Source organism: Rana temporaria, chromosome 3 (genome assembly GCF_905171775.1).
Source record: "Rana temporaria chromosome 3, aRanTem1.1, whole genome shotgun sequence".
Taxonomy (NCBI): domain Eukaryota; kingdom Metazoa; phylum Chordata; class Amphibia; order Anura; family Ranidae; genus Rana; species Rana temporaria.
The window spans coordinates 290,777,248-290,794,054 of record NC_053491.1 but is presented as its reverse complement, the minus strand read 5'-3'; the positions used below and the strand labels follow the sequence as shown (position 1 = coordinate 290,794,054).

Here is a 16,807-nt window from a genome sequence, read left to right as displayed (position 1 = left end):
CCAATTCTTCTATCGTTGAACATTTCTATTGAACCTCTACTGCTATCTTTAACTGCTATGCAATCTTTCCATGGAGGTGAAGCTAACATTATTTGCTGATGATATAATACTGATATTATCAGATCTCTGGAACCAAGCCCAAAGCAATAACTCTTAGAGCCGGTTCACACAGGGGCGACCTGGGATCCGACTTGAAGTTGCCCCAAGTCGTCCCAAGTTGTGTGGTTGAGAAAATCAATAGAAGTGAATGGAGCCGTCTTAACCCTCCTGGCGGTAACCCCGAGCATGACTCGGGGTGGATTTTTTCTGCTGCGATCGGTATCCCCGAGTCACGCTCGGGGTAAGCTATGCAGAGCCTGCAGCGTGCGCTGGCTTACCTTGTCCTGGATCCAGCGATGTCACCGCGCTGTGTGAGCGAGCGGGACCTCGCTCGATTCACACAGCGTCCTCCTGTGCCACCGATCTCCGTTCCCTGCGACGTTACGACGCACGGGAGCGGAGATCGGCGCCAAATTCAAAAACGTAAACAAACACCTTACATACAGTATACTGTAATCTTATAGATTACAGTACTGTATGTAAAAAAAACACACACCCCTTGTCCCCAGTGGTCTGCCCAGTGTCATGCATGTTCTTTTATATAATAAACATTTCTTTCTCCCTGCAAACTGTATATTGTCCATAGCAACCAAAAGTGTCCCTTTATGTCAAAAATGGTTTTAGATCAGCTAGAGAACAGCGATAATAAATTATAATCACTTGCAGAATTGTGCGATAGCGATTTGTGGGAAATTCGTCATAAAAAAAAAAAAATAATGACAGCGACAATTCTGCAACTGAGAAAATTTCAGTGATTTTGAGTTGATTACATTATTGAATCATTTTTATTAGAATTATATTATTATGTGTTATAATTATTTATAATTATTTATTATATTATAATTTATCATTTTCTTTTTAAAAAAATGTCATACCCGGGATGCCTATTAGATTCTTGTTTGGTCAGATTTAAGTGAGTTATTCCTAAGAATTACGGGCCTACAGTATAAAACGCCAAATTTCCTTGCAAATAATTGTACCACTTTTGGTACGTAATTCCAGACAGAATCATACCGCCAGGGAGGTTAATACACACTACTGAAGTCGCTCCGACTTCAGAAAAGGTTCCTGTACTATTTCAATCTGACTTCTAGGCAACTTGTAGGCAACTTGTACCCATTGATTTCAATGGAAGTTGCCTCAGGCCTCATACACATGACCGGTTTCCTCGGCAGAATCCATCAAGAAACTTGGTGGGAGATTTTTTTTGCCGAGGAAACCGGTCGTGTGTACATTTTTCAGCGAGGAAACTGTCGAGGAACTCGACGAGCCAAAAAGAGAGCATGTTCTCTTTTTCCTCGACGGGAATGGAGAAAATTGGCTTGTCGAGTTCCTTGACAAGCCTAACAAGAACTCGACGAGGAAAACAATGTGTTTCGCCTGCCGAGTTCCTCGGTCGTGTGTACGAGGCCTCAGAAGTCGGATCACTGTCTTAACTGAAGCAACAATACAGGAAGATAACATACATTTCTCAGGCAAACCCCTCCCTCCCACAGAGCTGATTGTTGTTTGATTGGCCACTGGAAAGCCTCCTGTCCTGGAGGCGACTTGAAGTTGCTTTGTACTGTCTTGGAGGCAACTTGAAGTTGCCTTTTAAGTTGCCTGATGATTCATACTCAAGTCAAGTCCAAGTTGCCTCCCAAAGTCGTGCTGGAAGTTGTGTTGCCCCTGTGTGAACCGGCTCTTATAACATGGTTCGGCTCTTTCTTTAGCCTTAAAAAGTAACTTAGACAAAAGTGAACCTATGTTGTCAGCAAAGTAACTGTCTGCAGCTGATCTAGTATGGGCAAAATGCTCTAATTTATGTACCACATCTGATCATATCTCCTATCTTAGTGTTCTTTACCTAGACAAATGCAAAACATATACAGACTGAATTACAGCAAACTGATAACCACAATATTTACAAAACTACATAGAAAGACCTCCCTATAGCTTCACTGGGAAGGCGGAACATGGTTAAAATGGTTATGTAAAAAATGTGATAGCGCTGCTGCAATCTGACAAATAATACATAAAATATAATGCAATAAATACACGTGCTAAATAAATATAAAGTCCAGTAGTAAATGTATAAAAAATTGATTGAAACAAAAATTCTTAGAATGTGTTTCAAATTATACTGTGAGAAAAAAAGTGCTTCTCAGGTAAAACAATTAAATAAATCCAATATTATTGTGCAATAAACGCATGTGCTGAAAAAATGAAAAGTCCAATACCAAATATATAAGAAGGTTAATCGGAACACAAAATCTTCTTATATAGAGTGTGCTTTAAATTCCACTGTGAGAAGAAGGTGCTTCTCAGATAAACCAACAATCCGTGACAAGTGCTCCCTTCACCAGGTGAAATGGCTGCTCACCTCTTGGGACTGTAGGCCATACTCTTTACCCAACAACCTTACTCCAGGCACCATAGCAAATAAACACACTGACCCACCATTGGCGAATAAAGGCCGCGGTAACTTTATTGGTTTAAACACAAAGCATTTTAAATTCAACAAAATCATTTTAATTCATAACTTCAAATATCAAAAATTTGCCATTAATCAAGCAAAACCAAAATATGTGCAACTGCTCAGTTTTTGTAACTCGAGCAGTATTTAAATCATTAATTGACATATCACGTCCCACAAGCCGGGTATGAGCATCATGCCCGGCCCCACCCCACCTCCGCGGCCTGCTCAATTCCATACTGCAATCCCAAATTAAAAATATCGATACCCACGTCCGAGAGGTGGACGCCATCCTGCCTGTATAACCCGGTAAAGCCCCCCTCTAAATCAACGTGCCTGTAAGACAAACCACCAATTTGTGGCATGAACTTGTACATGGCCCGATTTATCCGCTTCCTCATCTTCTCCATGGCCCTCCTCTGTGGAGAGGAGAGCCAAGAGAAGCGTGGAATGATTTCTGAGAAAATTAAAATAGTGCCTGGAGAGGCTAGTGAAAACCGCTGCAGATCCCTTTGGATCAAAAATAGCAAATCCAAAGTCCTTACTTTGCCCAAATCGTTCCCACCTGCATGAACTAATAATACATCCGGCTTAGGCCAACGCTGACTAAGCCCACTTAAGTGAAAGTAAAGTTGGTGCCACTGAAGTCCCCGCACACCTTTCCAAAAAACCTGGAATGATTCCGGACAAAGCGATAAATTCGTTGAATACCTACGCAAGGCCGCTCTCTTATGCGCCCAGTGAATGTAGGAATGTCCCAGAATCCAAATTGTGCGGGGCTGACCTGAAATTTAAATAAACAGGTTAGGACGAACGTAAACTTTAAAACAATTTGATTTCCACCTCCCCATGTCTTTAATGTCTGACTCACATACTCCTCTCCGGGCCGCTTCTGATGCAGCGCCAATTCTAAATGAGTGGGAGGATATCCTCATATTTTGCAAACCCAACTTTAGCAGGCATTTGCGTAATACCGCATCAAATTGATATTTGGTAAGCGGCCCTCCATTCTGGTGCACCAAAAATAACCCTGGAACTGGGGGCCTGACGACCAAAAAACGAGTCACCGCATCTACGGGGCAGACAGATTTAACGCCCTGAGCTGCCAACCGAATCCTCGCACCTTTACCCAACGCGTCGGTCTTAGAACGACTTATCCATAACTGAATTCCCGAGGTATCTACCGTTACGTGGTCGACTAAAATACCTGACCCACCCAGTTTAGATTTAGGGATTAGCTCTGATATGCGTAGAGCCCCATGAAAAGCAAGCACGAACGCTGTTCTAAAAAGTATGGACTCGAAAACCGAAAAACAAACGGACGACGCTATCTCGCACAACTTTCCCAAAAGGTCGAGTGAAATCGGCCTTCTGTCATCCGGGACAAAATTAACCCTTTTATACCCTTTCAAGGCCTGTTTCACTGAGAAGAAAGCTGTGCACGGCGCAAAACCCCGCAGTCGGCAAAAAAAGGAAATTCCTGCTAAGGTTTTTGATATATGGCTGAAAGACAAACTTTGCTCCATAAGGGAAGCCACAAACGCTAATAATGACCCCTCGGACGGGCGGCCGTCACTAACTCCTAAATCTTCTGCAAAGGACAGCCAGCTCTTCCAAGAAGCAGCATAGCACAACCACGTCTTTGGTGCCACCGAGCCCTGTATTGCTCTTGAAACTATGTCCAGATTAGGTCCCACAAAAATTCCGGGCAACGCATCCCTTCCACATCCGCCTCCGGAAGCAGCTGACGAAAACGGTCCATCTGAAACCGAGATAACGCATCGGCAAGATTATTTTGCACTCCCATTGTGTGCTTGGCTTTTAGCCAAACATTAAAGTGTAAGCAAAGAAAAACAACCTGTCTTAAAATCTTGACCACCAACAACGACTTTGACGAAAGGCAATTGATGGCAAAGAGGACCCCTTTATTGTCTGTTTCCACCAGAATCCTTTTGTTTGCAAACTGAGCTCCCCACAACGTCAATGCCACCAAAATCGGGAACAACTCTAACAGGACAATGTTTCTTGTGACCTCCTGAACCACCCAAGACTCTGGCCATGCTGCACAGCACCAGTGTGTTCTCCATATCGCGGCAAAGCCCTTGGACCCTGCCGCATCCGTGAATAACCTAAAATCTGGCGCCGCAACAAATTCTTCCTGAAAAAACGATCTGCCGTTATACGTTTCCAGGAAACGTGCCCAGACCATCAAATCTGCCTTAATCGACGTTGTCAGCCTGACGTGGGCAAACGGGGACTTTAAGCCAGCAATCGCTAGGTACAAACGACGCGAAAAAATCCGTCCAACGGGCATGATCCTGCCAGCAAAAGCCAGGACGCCTAGCAGCGACTGCATCTCCTTGAGTCGCACTTTCTTTCTTGCCAGAAAGGAGGCTAGCAAAGAATTTAATTTCACCAATTTTGCCTCCGGCAAACGAAACTCCATCTTACACGTGTCTATACATATGCCCAAGAACTCCAGAGATGTCACCGGTGTACACGTCTTCTCCTCCGCCAGCGGGACACCAAACTGCGCCGCCATATCCTGAAAAACCTGCAATAGCTCCTGACAACTCCCCGAATCCTGTGGTCCTATAAACATGAAATCATCCAGGTAGTGGACAATATTGCCACTACCTGAACGAAAACCAACTACCCAATGCAGGAAAGACGAGAACGCCTCAAAATACGAGCATGATACGGAACACCCCATGGGCAAACACCTATCAAAGAAATAGGCCCCGTCAAAATAAAAACCTAAAGAATTAAATGCCTCCGGGGCTATGGGCAACAGTCTAAAAGCCGATTTAATATCGGCTTTCACCAGTAACGCACCTGGACCACACTGCCGTATTTTAACGATCGCCTCCTCAAAAGTCGCATACGTAACCGAGCAAAGTTCCACATCAATCTCGTCGTTAAGCGAATCGCCTTTAGGGAAGGACAAATGGTGTATAATCCTATACGTATTCTGCTCCCTCTTGGGCACCACCCCTAGAGGTGATATGCGGAAATCGTCAAAGGGGGGGTGCTCAAAAGGACCTGCAATGCGACCCTCTGCAATTTCTTTCTCAACCTTTTCCCTCACAATTTGTGGAAACTGACTGGCCGATTTTAAATTGCCCACTACTGTGCATCCGGCCCCTGAGAATGAAGGGAGGGGGAAACCAAACTCAAAAACTCTACTGAGGAACTGCGCCGTCACCTGGTCTGGATATATTTCCAGCCATGGGCGCATATTTTCCAGCCTCACTGGCGTGCAGGCTTTTTGGAAAAATATCCCTAGCACTCTGACTGGCAGCATTTGCCGACTTCTTTAAACACTTGGCCGCAGGGTGAGCCCCTGCGCAATATGAACACTCGTGTCTATATTTACAAGCCGCATTCCAGCGGCACTGGCTGTCATTGAACGCGAAACAGCTCCCTTTCCTAAAAGCTGCGCCTGAAGTGGGAACCGCAGCTGGCTTTGTCATGGCAGACCTCTGAGGGGCCAACAGATTTAGCCACAGGCCCACGTCTTTCATACCCCAACGCAGCGAGGGGTGGACCGCCAATTTTTGCCTAAATGACTCGTCATAATAAAACCATCCGAGTCCACCAAAGCTCTTGTAAGCCTCCAATATATGATCCACATGCTGGAACAGACCACTACTGCGTTCCGGGTATTTTTCTGTCATAACACCTGCAAAAATGCAAAATGCTTGCAACCAGTTATTGAATGACCTAGGTATGGGTCTGCGTCTGGCGTCATCATGTTTCTCATTCTTTTCCATTTTAGCCATAAAGTCTTTCTGGGAGGGTAACAGGGATAAGATGTCCATAAATTCCCCTTTCCAAATTTTATCCTTCACTGACATGCTCAGGTGAAACCCCAGGGGAGACATTTCGCAGGGCATTACCTCTTTCATGCATGCTTCTGGCACGCTGACCCTCCCAGGGGGATTACCCTCCCCCGCCATACTCCCCTGGGCCATAGACACATTGGGGGGTTGATGTATTGGAGCAGTGGAGGAATGTGAGGTAAGTATGGGGTTAAACATTAAATGTGAAACAGGACTTGCAGCCACAGTACCAGCAGGGGTCAGTGTTCTAACCAAAGAGGACAGTGAATCTACAATAACATTCAGAGCCTGTAACTGAGCACACTCACCCACTGCTTGAGGCTGTGCATTGACGGCTGGACCGGGTTCTCCTCTCTGCATAGACGCTGCAGGCTCCAGCCTGACAGGTAAGACTTGCTGCTCCTGTCCCCTCAGAGGGACCTGTTGCTGAATGGGTGGACGTGGGGGGAGCGGGCGCCCCCTCCCCACGCTTGCACTGGGCTGCGCTGCTCTGCCTCCCCTGGCTTTTCCCCTCGCAGGTGACTGTGAAAGATTCCTCTTCTGCCGTCCTGAACGGCGCACACTTGCTGGAACGCCCCCGCCATCTTCCTCCTCGCCCATGCCGCGCCTCCGCTCCTCCTCTTCAGTTGGTAGGGATTCCCTTGTACGCTCAGGAGGCTGACTCCTCCGCGCTCTGACAGGGGGCTCCTCACTTGCAGACGCACTCTCTCCCTGCTGCTCAGTGGGTAACATAAACCCAGCGCCTGTCTCCACTCTGGCTGTCTGTTCTTCAGGGACAATGTCCCCCATAGTTAAACAGCGCTTGAGCCATTCTTCCCCCCCTTCGCTGCCTGCCTTCTCTAAAAGTTTCTTAAAGAGAGACTCCATACCTTTAGAGAGAGGGGCAGCTAAACCAGGAAGTCCAAGTTCTTCAGCTGCTGCTGCCAAGGGAAAAGAGGGAGATTCCCAGCCCAGCCAGTCCTTATAAAGCCTTTCCTGCTCCCAGAAGCTTCCGTCGCATCCCATTGGCTGGCTGATGATCCCAGAATTAAAGGAACAGTACCTAGGAATTACCTGCAAACATAGACTAACTACAACCCATAAACCAGCACCTGATACCATATTAACCCCGTGATGGCCACAATCCCACTCAAGTGGGCTCCTAATGTGCCCCCTTTCTTATTCTATGACCCTTGAAAGGGTCAAACTCGCTCACAACTAATGATAATTCCCATTAACCTCCCTGGCGGTATGATTATGTCAGATTTGTTATGCTAAAAGTGGTACAATTGCTTTGCATGGAAATTTGGCGTTTTATATTTTAGGCCTGTAATTCTTAGGAATAACACACTTAAATCTGTCCAAACCAGATTCTAGTAGACATCTCGGGTATGATAAAGTTTGAAACACAAAATCATAAATTATAATATAATAAATAACTATAAATAATTATAACAAATAATAGTATAATAATCATAAAAATAATGCAATCATGTAATCAAATCAAAAACACTGAAATGTGCTCAGTTGCAGAATTGTCGCTGTCATTACTTTTAGTGTTTGATGATGAATTTCCCCACAAATCGCTATCACTCAATTCTGCAAGTGATTCTAATTTATTATCGCTGTTTTTAAGCTGGTCTAAAACCATTTTTGACGTAAAGGGACACTTTTTGGTTGCTGTGGACAATCTTTCCAGGCAGAAAAAACAGTATTTATAATATAAAAGTGCATGCAGGACACTGAAAAGACCACTAGGGACAAAGGGGGTGTGTATTTTATACAGTACTGTAATCTGTAAGATTACAGTATACTGTATGTGTACTGTGTTTGTACTTTTTTGAATTTGGCACCGATCTCCGCCCCTGTGCGTTGTAATGTCGCAGGGAACGAAGCTCGGCGGCACACGCAGGCACCGCAGGATCCAGGGGACAAGGTAAGTAACTCTGCCTGGATACTGAAATGCGATCCCGAGTCTGGCTTGGGGTTACCGCTATTAGTATTGAAATCTTACCTCGAGCCAGACTCTGGATTACCGCCAGGGAGGTTAAGAATAAGGCTCCACACTGACTTCCCACCAAGGTCCTGCAGGGATCAAACACGCTTTGCACCTCGTATACCTCTCCTTTTAAGGATGCCTTGGTAAGGATCAGCAGCAACTCCAGACCGACATGCAAAAATATAAAGTGCCTCCAATAGTGCAGTGCCAGGTGTTAAATGGAATAAGCCTCACCCACCCAGCTTCATCTATTAAACACAAATTTATTTTCTAAAAAACATCATATAACATATTTAGAATCCAACATCAGTGTGGTGTCTTTTTCCTGATTTATCATTAGTTGTGAGCGAGTTTGACCCTGGTAGGGTCTAAAAAGGAGGTGAGCAGTCATTTCACCTGGCGAAGGGAAGACTTGTCACAGATTGTTGGTTTATCTGAGAAACACCTTTTTTTCTCACAGTGTAATATGAAACACATTCTATATGAGAGGATTTTTTGTTTTAATCAACGTTTTTATACATTTACTATTGGACTTTATATTTATTCGGCACATGCATTTAGTGCATATTATTTTTTTTTTATGTATTATTTGTCAGATTGCAGCAGCACTATCACATTTTTTACATATTCACTCATTGTTGTTTTGTTATAACATCCTGGTGATAGAAGCAGCTAGATTTATTGCACATGTTTTATGTTACACAGTTTTTGCGTTTATTGTTACTTTTATATTTACACACCACTACCACATATACTATTTGGTTAAGATTTTGCTAGGCTCCTGTATCCCATGCAAACTATTCCACTTTTAATCCTACATAAAGACGGTGAAAATTAACTTCAACCTATTATAATATATTTCTGGAGAAGACTCAGGTCTAGGATCACACTAGCTAAACTACAATTGTTGAAACTCGGCATAGGAGCAAATTTACCTAACAGTAAATTTACCAAATTATACAGTAACCTGTATAATCTGGATTTCTTATCCCACCACATTAGACTGGGTGAACAACACCTCTCATTATTCCATAAAATATAACACTGGAAAAATAGCATAACATGAGATGACTGTGGCCAAGGTGGAAGTAGAAAAATGGGAATAAACTTTACACTTCCGCTTGGAGCTGAGTTCAAGGGTACTAGAAGGTTCTATGTTATGTATTTCATGTTATTGATTTTAGTCATATGTTACTGCTGAAAATATTCCCAGCTGCAAATGCACAACCTTTTGAAGTCAAATACAAATGTACGTATTTATATTTTCAGTATATGCACCACAGTGCATATACTGGATAATATGCTGTGGAAATACTGTATGTAAGCAATAAATTGTTGGGATTTTATTGTATGCAATAATTACTAACTGGCTATGATTACATCCCCCATGTGTCTGAACCACTGCACTAATTTGTGATAGAATGCTTTGTAGTTCCAGATCACAATTTTAAACTTTGGTTATACAGCACTAATCCCACTAGTGCAATTTCTCCTCATTTCCCTCCCACTATTAAAGGAGCAGTTTTGGTATGGCACAGGTTTTTAACTACCAAATAAACAGAAAGAACCACTTTGTCCCTCAAACTTCCTAGCTTGCAACTCCTAATCCCTGACATCCAAATGAATTACTGGACCAAAAATGCTTCCCTACATTTAGACAATGTATACGCTAGGGAGAATATCAAACATTTTTATCAATTGCAGCATGACCTGAAATTACTACCTTTATCATTATTTACAAATTATTTACTGCTTTAAACATAATTCCCATCTTCAAACAACATCCTGCAAGAGAAAACAGTTTTTGATAACTCACCCCTGTGTATCAAGTGGGATGCAAACTTGGGCCAGAACCACTCTCCCCAACAATAGAGAGCAGCTCTGGTCTCTATTTACAAAGCCACCTGTTGCACCTCTTTTGAAAATTGACCCAGAATCTGACACAATGTAGATACTAAATTCCTGTAGGAATGGCAAATGTGCAGGACCTTTCTTCCCCAGCCTGCTTGAGAAGCTGTGGGCCTTAGGGTCCCTAATGCCTATCCTCTGGGCCTGCCCATGCCTAAAGGGATGCTGGGCAGATATATTGCACTCCCCACTCAAATTACCCAGATTGATATCACTCCCTCCCTTGGGTTGGCACTACTCAACCTGAACATTGACTTGCTTCCCCACTGCTACCATTAAACAATTGCTCATATCATCTTACCAGCTAGACGACACATTACCGAACATTGGAAATCTACCTGTTCCCCAACTGTTCTAGATGTCATTTGGATGGTTCAGACACATCACACATATTAACTCTTAATGTCCTCTGATAGATGCACTTATCTCAAGGTTAAACAAGCATGGGATCCTTGATTGACATGGAACAACAAGCATGTTAAAGCATGATTCAATTTTCTTGTTTCAGAGCTTAATGTATCCTTTTCCTCTAATATACCTACAGTATAAATACAGTTGCCACATACTGTATACTGATTGTCAGTTGATTGTAGAATAATTTCACATTACAGTTTCATGCTTTACGGGTTGCCTTCATTAACCTTCTTGCTCCTTTGATGGTGCAAGAGATCATTTAGTGATTCTCTTGCCTCGTACACACGGCCGAGGAACTCGACGTGCCAAACACATCGAGTTCCTCGGCCAGTTCAGCACTGAAGCCGCCGAGGAGCTCGGCGGGACGAGAGCTCCCATAGAACAACGAGGAAATAGAGAACATGTTCTCTATTTCCTCGTCGAGCTCCTCGTCGGCTTCCTCGGCCGAAAGTGTACACACGGCCAGTTTCCTCGGCAGAATTCAGCCAGAAACTCGGTCGGAAGCTGAATTCTGCCGAGGAAACTGGTCGTGTGTACGAGGCCTCTGAATTTTACTGATAATCTATTGCACCAATGTTTGCAAACACATGTTCTCTGTAGCTTGTGTGCATACACTCCTGTTATCTGTACTATACTTGTTTTAAGCTCAATAAGAAACCAATTAGCTTCTATTTTTCAAAGCTTAACTGAACAAGCTGAAATTAGAAGCTGATTGGCTACCATGCATAATTTGAACTTAAAAGTCATTTTATAATGTGGTACTAATGTAAGCCCTATAAATGTTATATTAACCACTTCCCTACCAGCCCATAGTAAAATTACGTCCACAAAGAACTTCTACCGTTCTGAGTGGACGTCATATGACGTCCTGGGCTTTGTGGGGGGGATATCTGAATGATGCCTGCAGCTACAGGCATCATTCAGATATCCTGCTCTTCTGCCGGCGATTCTGCACATTGTAAGAATGATCATAGCGGCGATTCCGACGCTAGATCATTCTTACAGGCGGTGGGAGGAGACACCCCCCCTCCCGCCGCCATCCGGTGCTTCTCCGGGCTCTCCCATGCCATCGGGGGCCCGGAGGAAGAATCGTCCGGTGTCGGCAGGAAGTGTAGAGATGACTGGTGACCAGATGGTCACCAGTCATCTCTATGACCGTCGGAGGACCCGGGCGCGATGTGATGACGTCACGCCCGGGTCCCGTAAGTAAACAAAGCCGCAATTGCGGCTGCTAAGCAACAGCAAGCATGATATCGGTGAATTTTTTTTCACCGATTTCATGCTTTCCAGCCTGGAGGAGAGATGTGGGGTCTTATTGACCCTGCATCTCTCCATAAAGAGGACCTGTCACACACATTCCTATTACAAGGGATGTTTACATTCCTTGTAATAGGAATAAAAGTGATAATAAAAAAATAAAAATAAAAAAAAAGTGTAAATATGTAAAAAAAAAAAAGAAATACATTTTTTTTTTAACGCCCCTGTCCCCAGTAGCTTGCGCGCAGAAGCGAACGCACACGCAAGTCCCGCCGACATATGTAAACGCCGTTTAAACCACACATGTGAGGTATCATCGCATGCGTTAGAGCCTGTGCAACAATTCTAGCACTAGATCTCCTCTGTAACTCTAAACTGGTAACTTTAAAAATGTTCAAAGCGTTGCCTATGGAGATTTTTAAGTACCGAAGTTTGGCGCCATTCCATGAGTGTGCGCAATTTTAAAGCGTGACATGTTAGGTATCTATTTACTCGGTGTAACATCATCTTTCATATTTTACAAAAAAATTGGGCTAACTTTACTGTTTTGTCATTTTTTTAATTCATGAAACTATTTTTTTCCCAAAAAAAGGCGTTTGAACAATTAGTGCGCAAATACCGTGCAAGATAAAACGTTTCAATGATCGTTGTTTTATTCCCTAGGGTGTCTGCTAAAAAAACATATATAATGTTTGGGGGTTCTGCGTAATTTTCTATCAAAAAAATTCTGATTTGTACATGTAGGACAGAAGTGCCAGAATAGGCCTGGTATGGAGGTGTGTATAAAAGCCCTGTATGGAAGTGGTTAATTAATATGTAAACCCAAAAACTAAAATATCGTATAGCTTTTAACATGTTAATGTAAATGCAGTCAAAGTGACTTTCAGTGTCTTGAAATCTTCAACTTTCTTTCTGTTTATACAGTAACAATGCCCTGATCCAAACGCAGTAATATTAATGCTCATTACACATTAGGCATGGTCCACTGTTTCACCATCAGAAAACCTGTCCTAAAGCTGGCTGATTCAGTAGGGCCTGCCTAATTTCAATCAGTGTCTGGCCTTCCCTGCTCAACAGAATTTGATAATTTGATCAACTTCTTTTGAAGAAGAATGTTGGAAAACTTTTATATCAACAGCAGCGGGTGCAGCTGTCAAAACACAATGTTGCAGCAAGGGGAATTTCTCCACCGATTTTATATAAATTGAGGAATCATTTTTTTTTTTGTTCTGCATTCAGCCAGTGGGCTAAGCAAACATAGACACTGTGCCTTTGAAGATGCAACAGGGGATCTGCAGCACTGAGATGCAATTGTTTATAATTTAGAAAATGTATATTAATGATCTTACACTAGGTGTTTCAGTGTATTGCCATGTAAGCTAAAGAAACAAACCAAAATGGAATGCTGCACTCACAAATGTGCCTGATTACATAGCATATATAAATCTTTAAAAGAAAGTGTTGTGCTTTCCCTTTAAATAATGAAGCAGTATAAACAGTGCAAACTTGATGAAAAAGCAAAAAAAAATTTAACTATGGATATCACATCTGCCGGAAGTTGTATATATTGGGACCCTCCTGACCCCCCATTGTACACGCGCATGATACGCCCTTTCTTATCTTCCATCCTAGATGCCGCACCTGGCTTCAGCCCGCGGATCGCCCACTATGCTGACTGCCTGAGCATAAGTCAATCTGGCAAGATCTACACAGCGGAATTCATGTACCCCGGAAGCCAGCCACGGATGACACTCTTATTTCCATTGCCTGTACCCCCTGCAGTCTTGTGAGTATTCCCTCATAAGAATTGTTGTCTACTTTGTGTTTCTTTATTAAATTTTATACTACGCTTAGAGGGCGCCACTTTTTTTACCTTTGTTTTGTTTCAGAAATTACTTATTCTTGGCAGCTGGCAGCCCTCTCAACAAGAGTATATAGTACATATATGCATATTTATGCTTTACCGTTTCATGAACTTCCTATGAACTGAACTTATATCATTCCCCTTTTTTAAGATATCTGTAACTGACTCTTCCCCCTCCCTGCCCCCCACATCCATCCCACAGCTATCTTACGATTTTTTATGTGTGTATTTTTTTTTCTTTACATCCCATTTGGTGAGCGCTTGATTCCATTGTTTGTCTAGTTATTATTATATAACATCAACCAATCTTAAATGCTGCATGAAAATAATATAAAACACAACGCGTTCAATATAATGTGCTTGAGTGAAGATAATGATAATCACATGTGGCCACTTCAGTTTTTTTACTCCACCACTCTTACCTCAAACTTCTTACCAGAAGCTTAAGGCCCTTTTCAGACGTGCGGACCGTATGTCCGCTTTTTCATCCATCCGTTTGCAGATGAAAAAGGGACATACATTGGTCCCTATGTGATTGCGGGTGTCAGTGTCTGCTGTTTGCATATTCTTGTACTCCTTAATTTGCTCTGTTTGCTCTGAATGGGGCTCCCCCACCCGGCACAGCAAGATCCCGAGAGGGGTGTTGGGGCTGGGGGGCTCCTTCCTCCTTCAGGAGTTTAGTTCATCCACAACCATTTGCTGACGTTACACTGCTCCTTATCGTCTTCAATTTGTAACGTGTCCTTTGAATGATTACTTGGTTTGATGTTATAAGATGGTTATGCCTGTATGTTTGTCAAATTGTTTTTTTACTGATATATCAATAAAAAACTATTGAAATTAAACTATGTCTATCGTTTAACTTTTAGGCCTGAGTGGATTTCCAATACAGCCCACATAGTTCTTTCTATGTCCAAGCCTTTACGATTTTATATAAATTCTCAGGAAATCATTTAAAATGACATATTAAAAAAAAAAGTACTATACAAATAATTTTTGTCCTATATTTACTAAATATTTGCCAATACAGTTCAATCAAATTAAACAGGCACAGGCCACACAGAGCATCAACATTTTTTTTCAGTTTTCTTTAATAGCTATCCGAATAACAAATTATTCATTCTTACCACAAACACCCTCAAATTCACACTATAATATACATACACATATATAAATAAATGTGAATATTTGATTGATATTAAAGTTAACCCAAACCATCATAGTTTCTCTATAAAAGTGGATCTGATACAGGAATCATGATTTACACATCAAAACCGCAGCACAAGGGGATACGAAAAGCAGATTTTTCAAATGCGTATTCTGGTTTAAATTAATCTCATGTAAATGGGTTTGTGCTACAGTCCTCAATACAACATATTTTGAAAGCACTTAACAGTAAATTATACACAGTGACCTTCTTTTTTTAATCAAAGTGAATATTAAAAAACAAGTGATCTATAGCTCTTTAGTAGTGGTAAGTAGAAAGTTTGGAATTGAGATGTGCCTTCTTTCGTTTTCCGAAAGAGAATATGGATTATGCCATACACTGCATGGTAATAGCTTCATAAATTGCTAAAAGGTTTCCATTTTGTTAGCATTGACCTTTGTTGCATAAAGCATCCTTAGTCATTTCCTCAAAGCGTGCATTTTAACTCCATTCTCTTTTATACATTTCTATTTTTAACTATGACACTTGTTTTGTGCTAGAAAAATGCCATCTTTTTTTAAAGGAAACCTGTTCCCTTGAGGATGTACCATACATTTTCATTATGCTATTTCAACTGCTATGGAATTTATAGTTCATCAAAGAAAGCAACAGCCACACATCAATATACACCCCTATAACACTTAAGGTCCTCCTCTAAGAACTTAATCATATACCGGCATACCCCACTTTTAAGTACACAATGGGGTTAATTTACTAAAGCTGGAAAGCGCAAAATCAGGTACACTTCTGCACAGAAACCAATGAGCTTCCAGGTTTTATTACCAGGCTTAATTGAACAAGCTGGGGTTAGAAGCTCATTGGCTTCTATGCAGAAGTGAGCCTGATTTTGTGCTTTCCAGCTTTAGTAAATACACTTCATTGTGTACTTAAAAGTGGAGTATGCCTGTAGTAAGTAGTGAACTAAAAGGTTTGGGACTTTAAATGAGACATGTGGGTCACATGTCTCCATCCCTTAATCTGTGTAAAGAAAGTTTATTTTGGGGACTGAGGTGGGTACACATGGCTAAAAGATGAGTCGACCTCAAAAACATGTTTTTATTGTTGAAACAAGGAACATGACAAAATGACAATATACATGCAGCAATGAATAAAATTGTCAAATTAATATTACAGACCATATACAGAATCAATGAAAGCAACAACCAGCTCACAAATAATACAATTAAGCTAAAAATATTGCAAGCTGAACACAAAAAAAGGTAATCACGACCTCAAATGTAGCAAAAATATGTAAGTGCAGCACAATGAAAGTCCATATAAAAATAACTGAAGATGACACCCAGTGATATAGCGAAAACTCTTCAAACGAAAGTGATGTAGCCTCCACCAACAAGAGAAATGCTTCCTTACCAGATGGGAGATGGGATGGACCATTTACTGGTCAAAGCAGCTTGGTCTCACCATAGGAGAGAAGATGTGAATGGATCCAGCAGAGTGCTAAGTGCAAATAATGTGATGCATTATACATATGAACTTTAAATTATTGTTTTAAAGTTGTGATATACATCTAGGATGTATTAGTGTACATAGGAAAGGTCGCGGGTGTACGTTTATGTTTTTTTAATATAATGGCCGTGTATACTCCTAATTGGGGGTATATTTTATACTGTTAAAAGTCGGCGAGGTATATCCATGGGTGTTGTCACTGGCTGGCTGGTGTGCCGAGTTTCCATGGGTGTTGTCACTTTATGGCTGGTGTGCCTAGTTTCCTCTCACCCAGCTTCCTGTTACGGCCGAGTTTCCTCTCACTCAGGCTTCCTGT

General features: G+C 42.1%; 2 protein-coding genes across 3 annotated transcripts in view; both read right to left on the bottom strand.

The window, feature by feature from the left end:
• GABRG2 (gamma-aminobutyric acid type A receptor subunit gamma2) overlaps positions 1 to 16,807 on the bottom strand; it is a 375,570-nt gene that overhangs the window by 308,168 nt on the left and 50,595 nt on the right. The gene's annotated exons all lie outside the window — the stretch shown is intronic.
• Positions 2,541 to 7,557, bottom strand: LOC120932392. The gene is made up of 2 exons (XM_040344733.1): positions 6,705 to 7,557; positions 2,541 to 3,338 (listed from the first exon to the last, which is right to left on the bottom strand). The coding sequence occupies exons 1-2, from the start codon at positions 7,495 to 7,497 to the stop codon at positions 2,749 to 2,751; spliced, it is 1,383 nt and encodes a 460-aa protein (XP_040200667.1). The 5' UTR covers positions 7,498 to 7,557; the 3' UTR covers positions 2,541 to 2,748.

Excerpts from the sequence above, each read along its gene's own strand:
- LOC120932392 (XM_040344733.1), bottom strand. The coding sequence starts at position 7,497 with ATGGTATCAGGTGCTGGTTTATGGGTTGTAGTTAGTCTATGTTTGCAG. Across the intron at positions 3,339-6,704 it reads TGCACAGCCTCAAGCAGTGG|GTCAGCCCCGCACAATTTGG; the intron begins GTGAGTGTGCTC and ends TTTAAATTTCAG.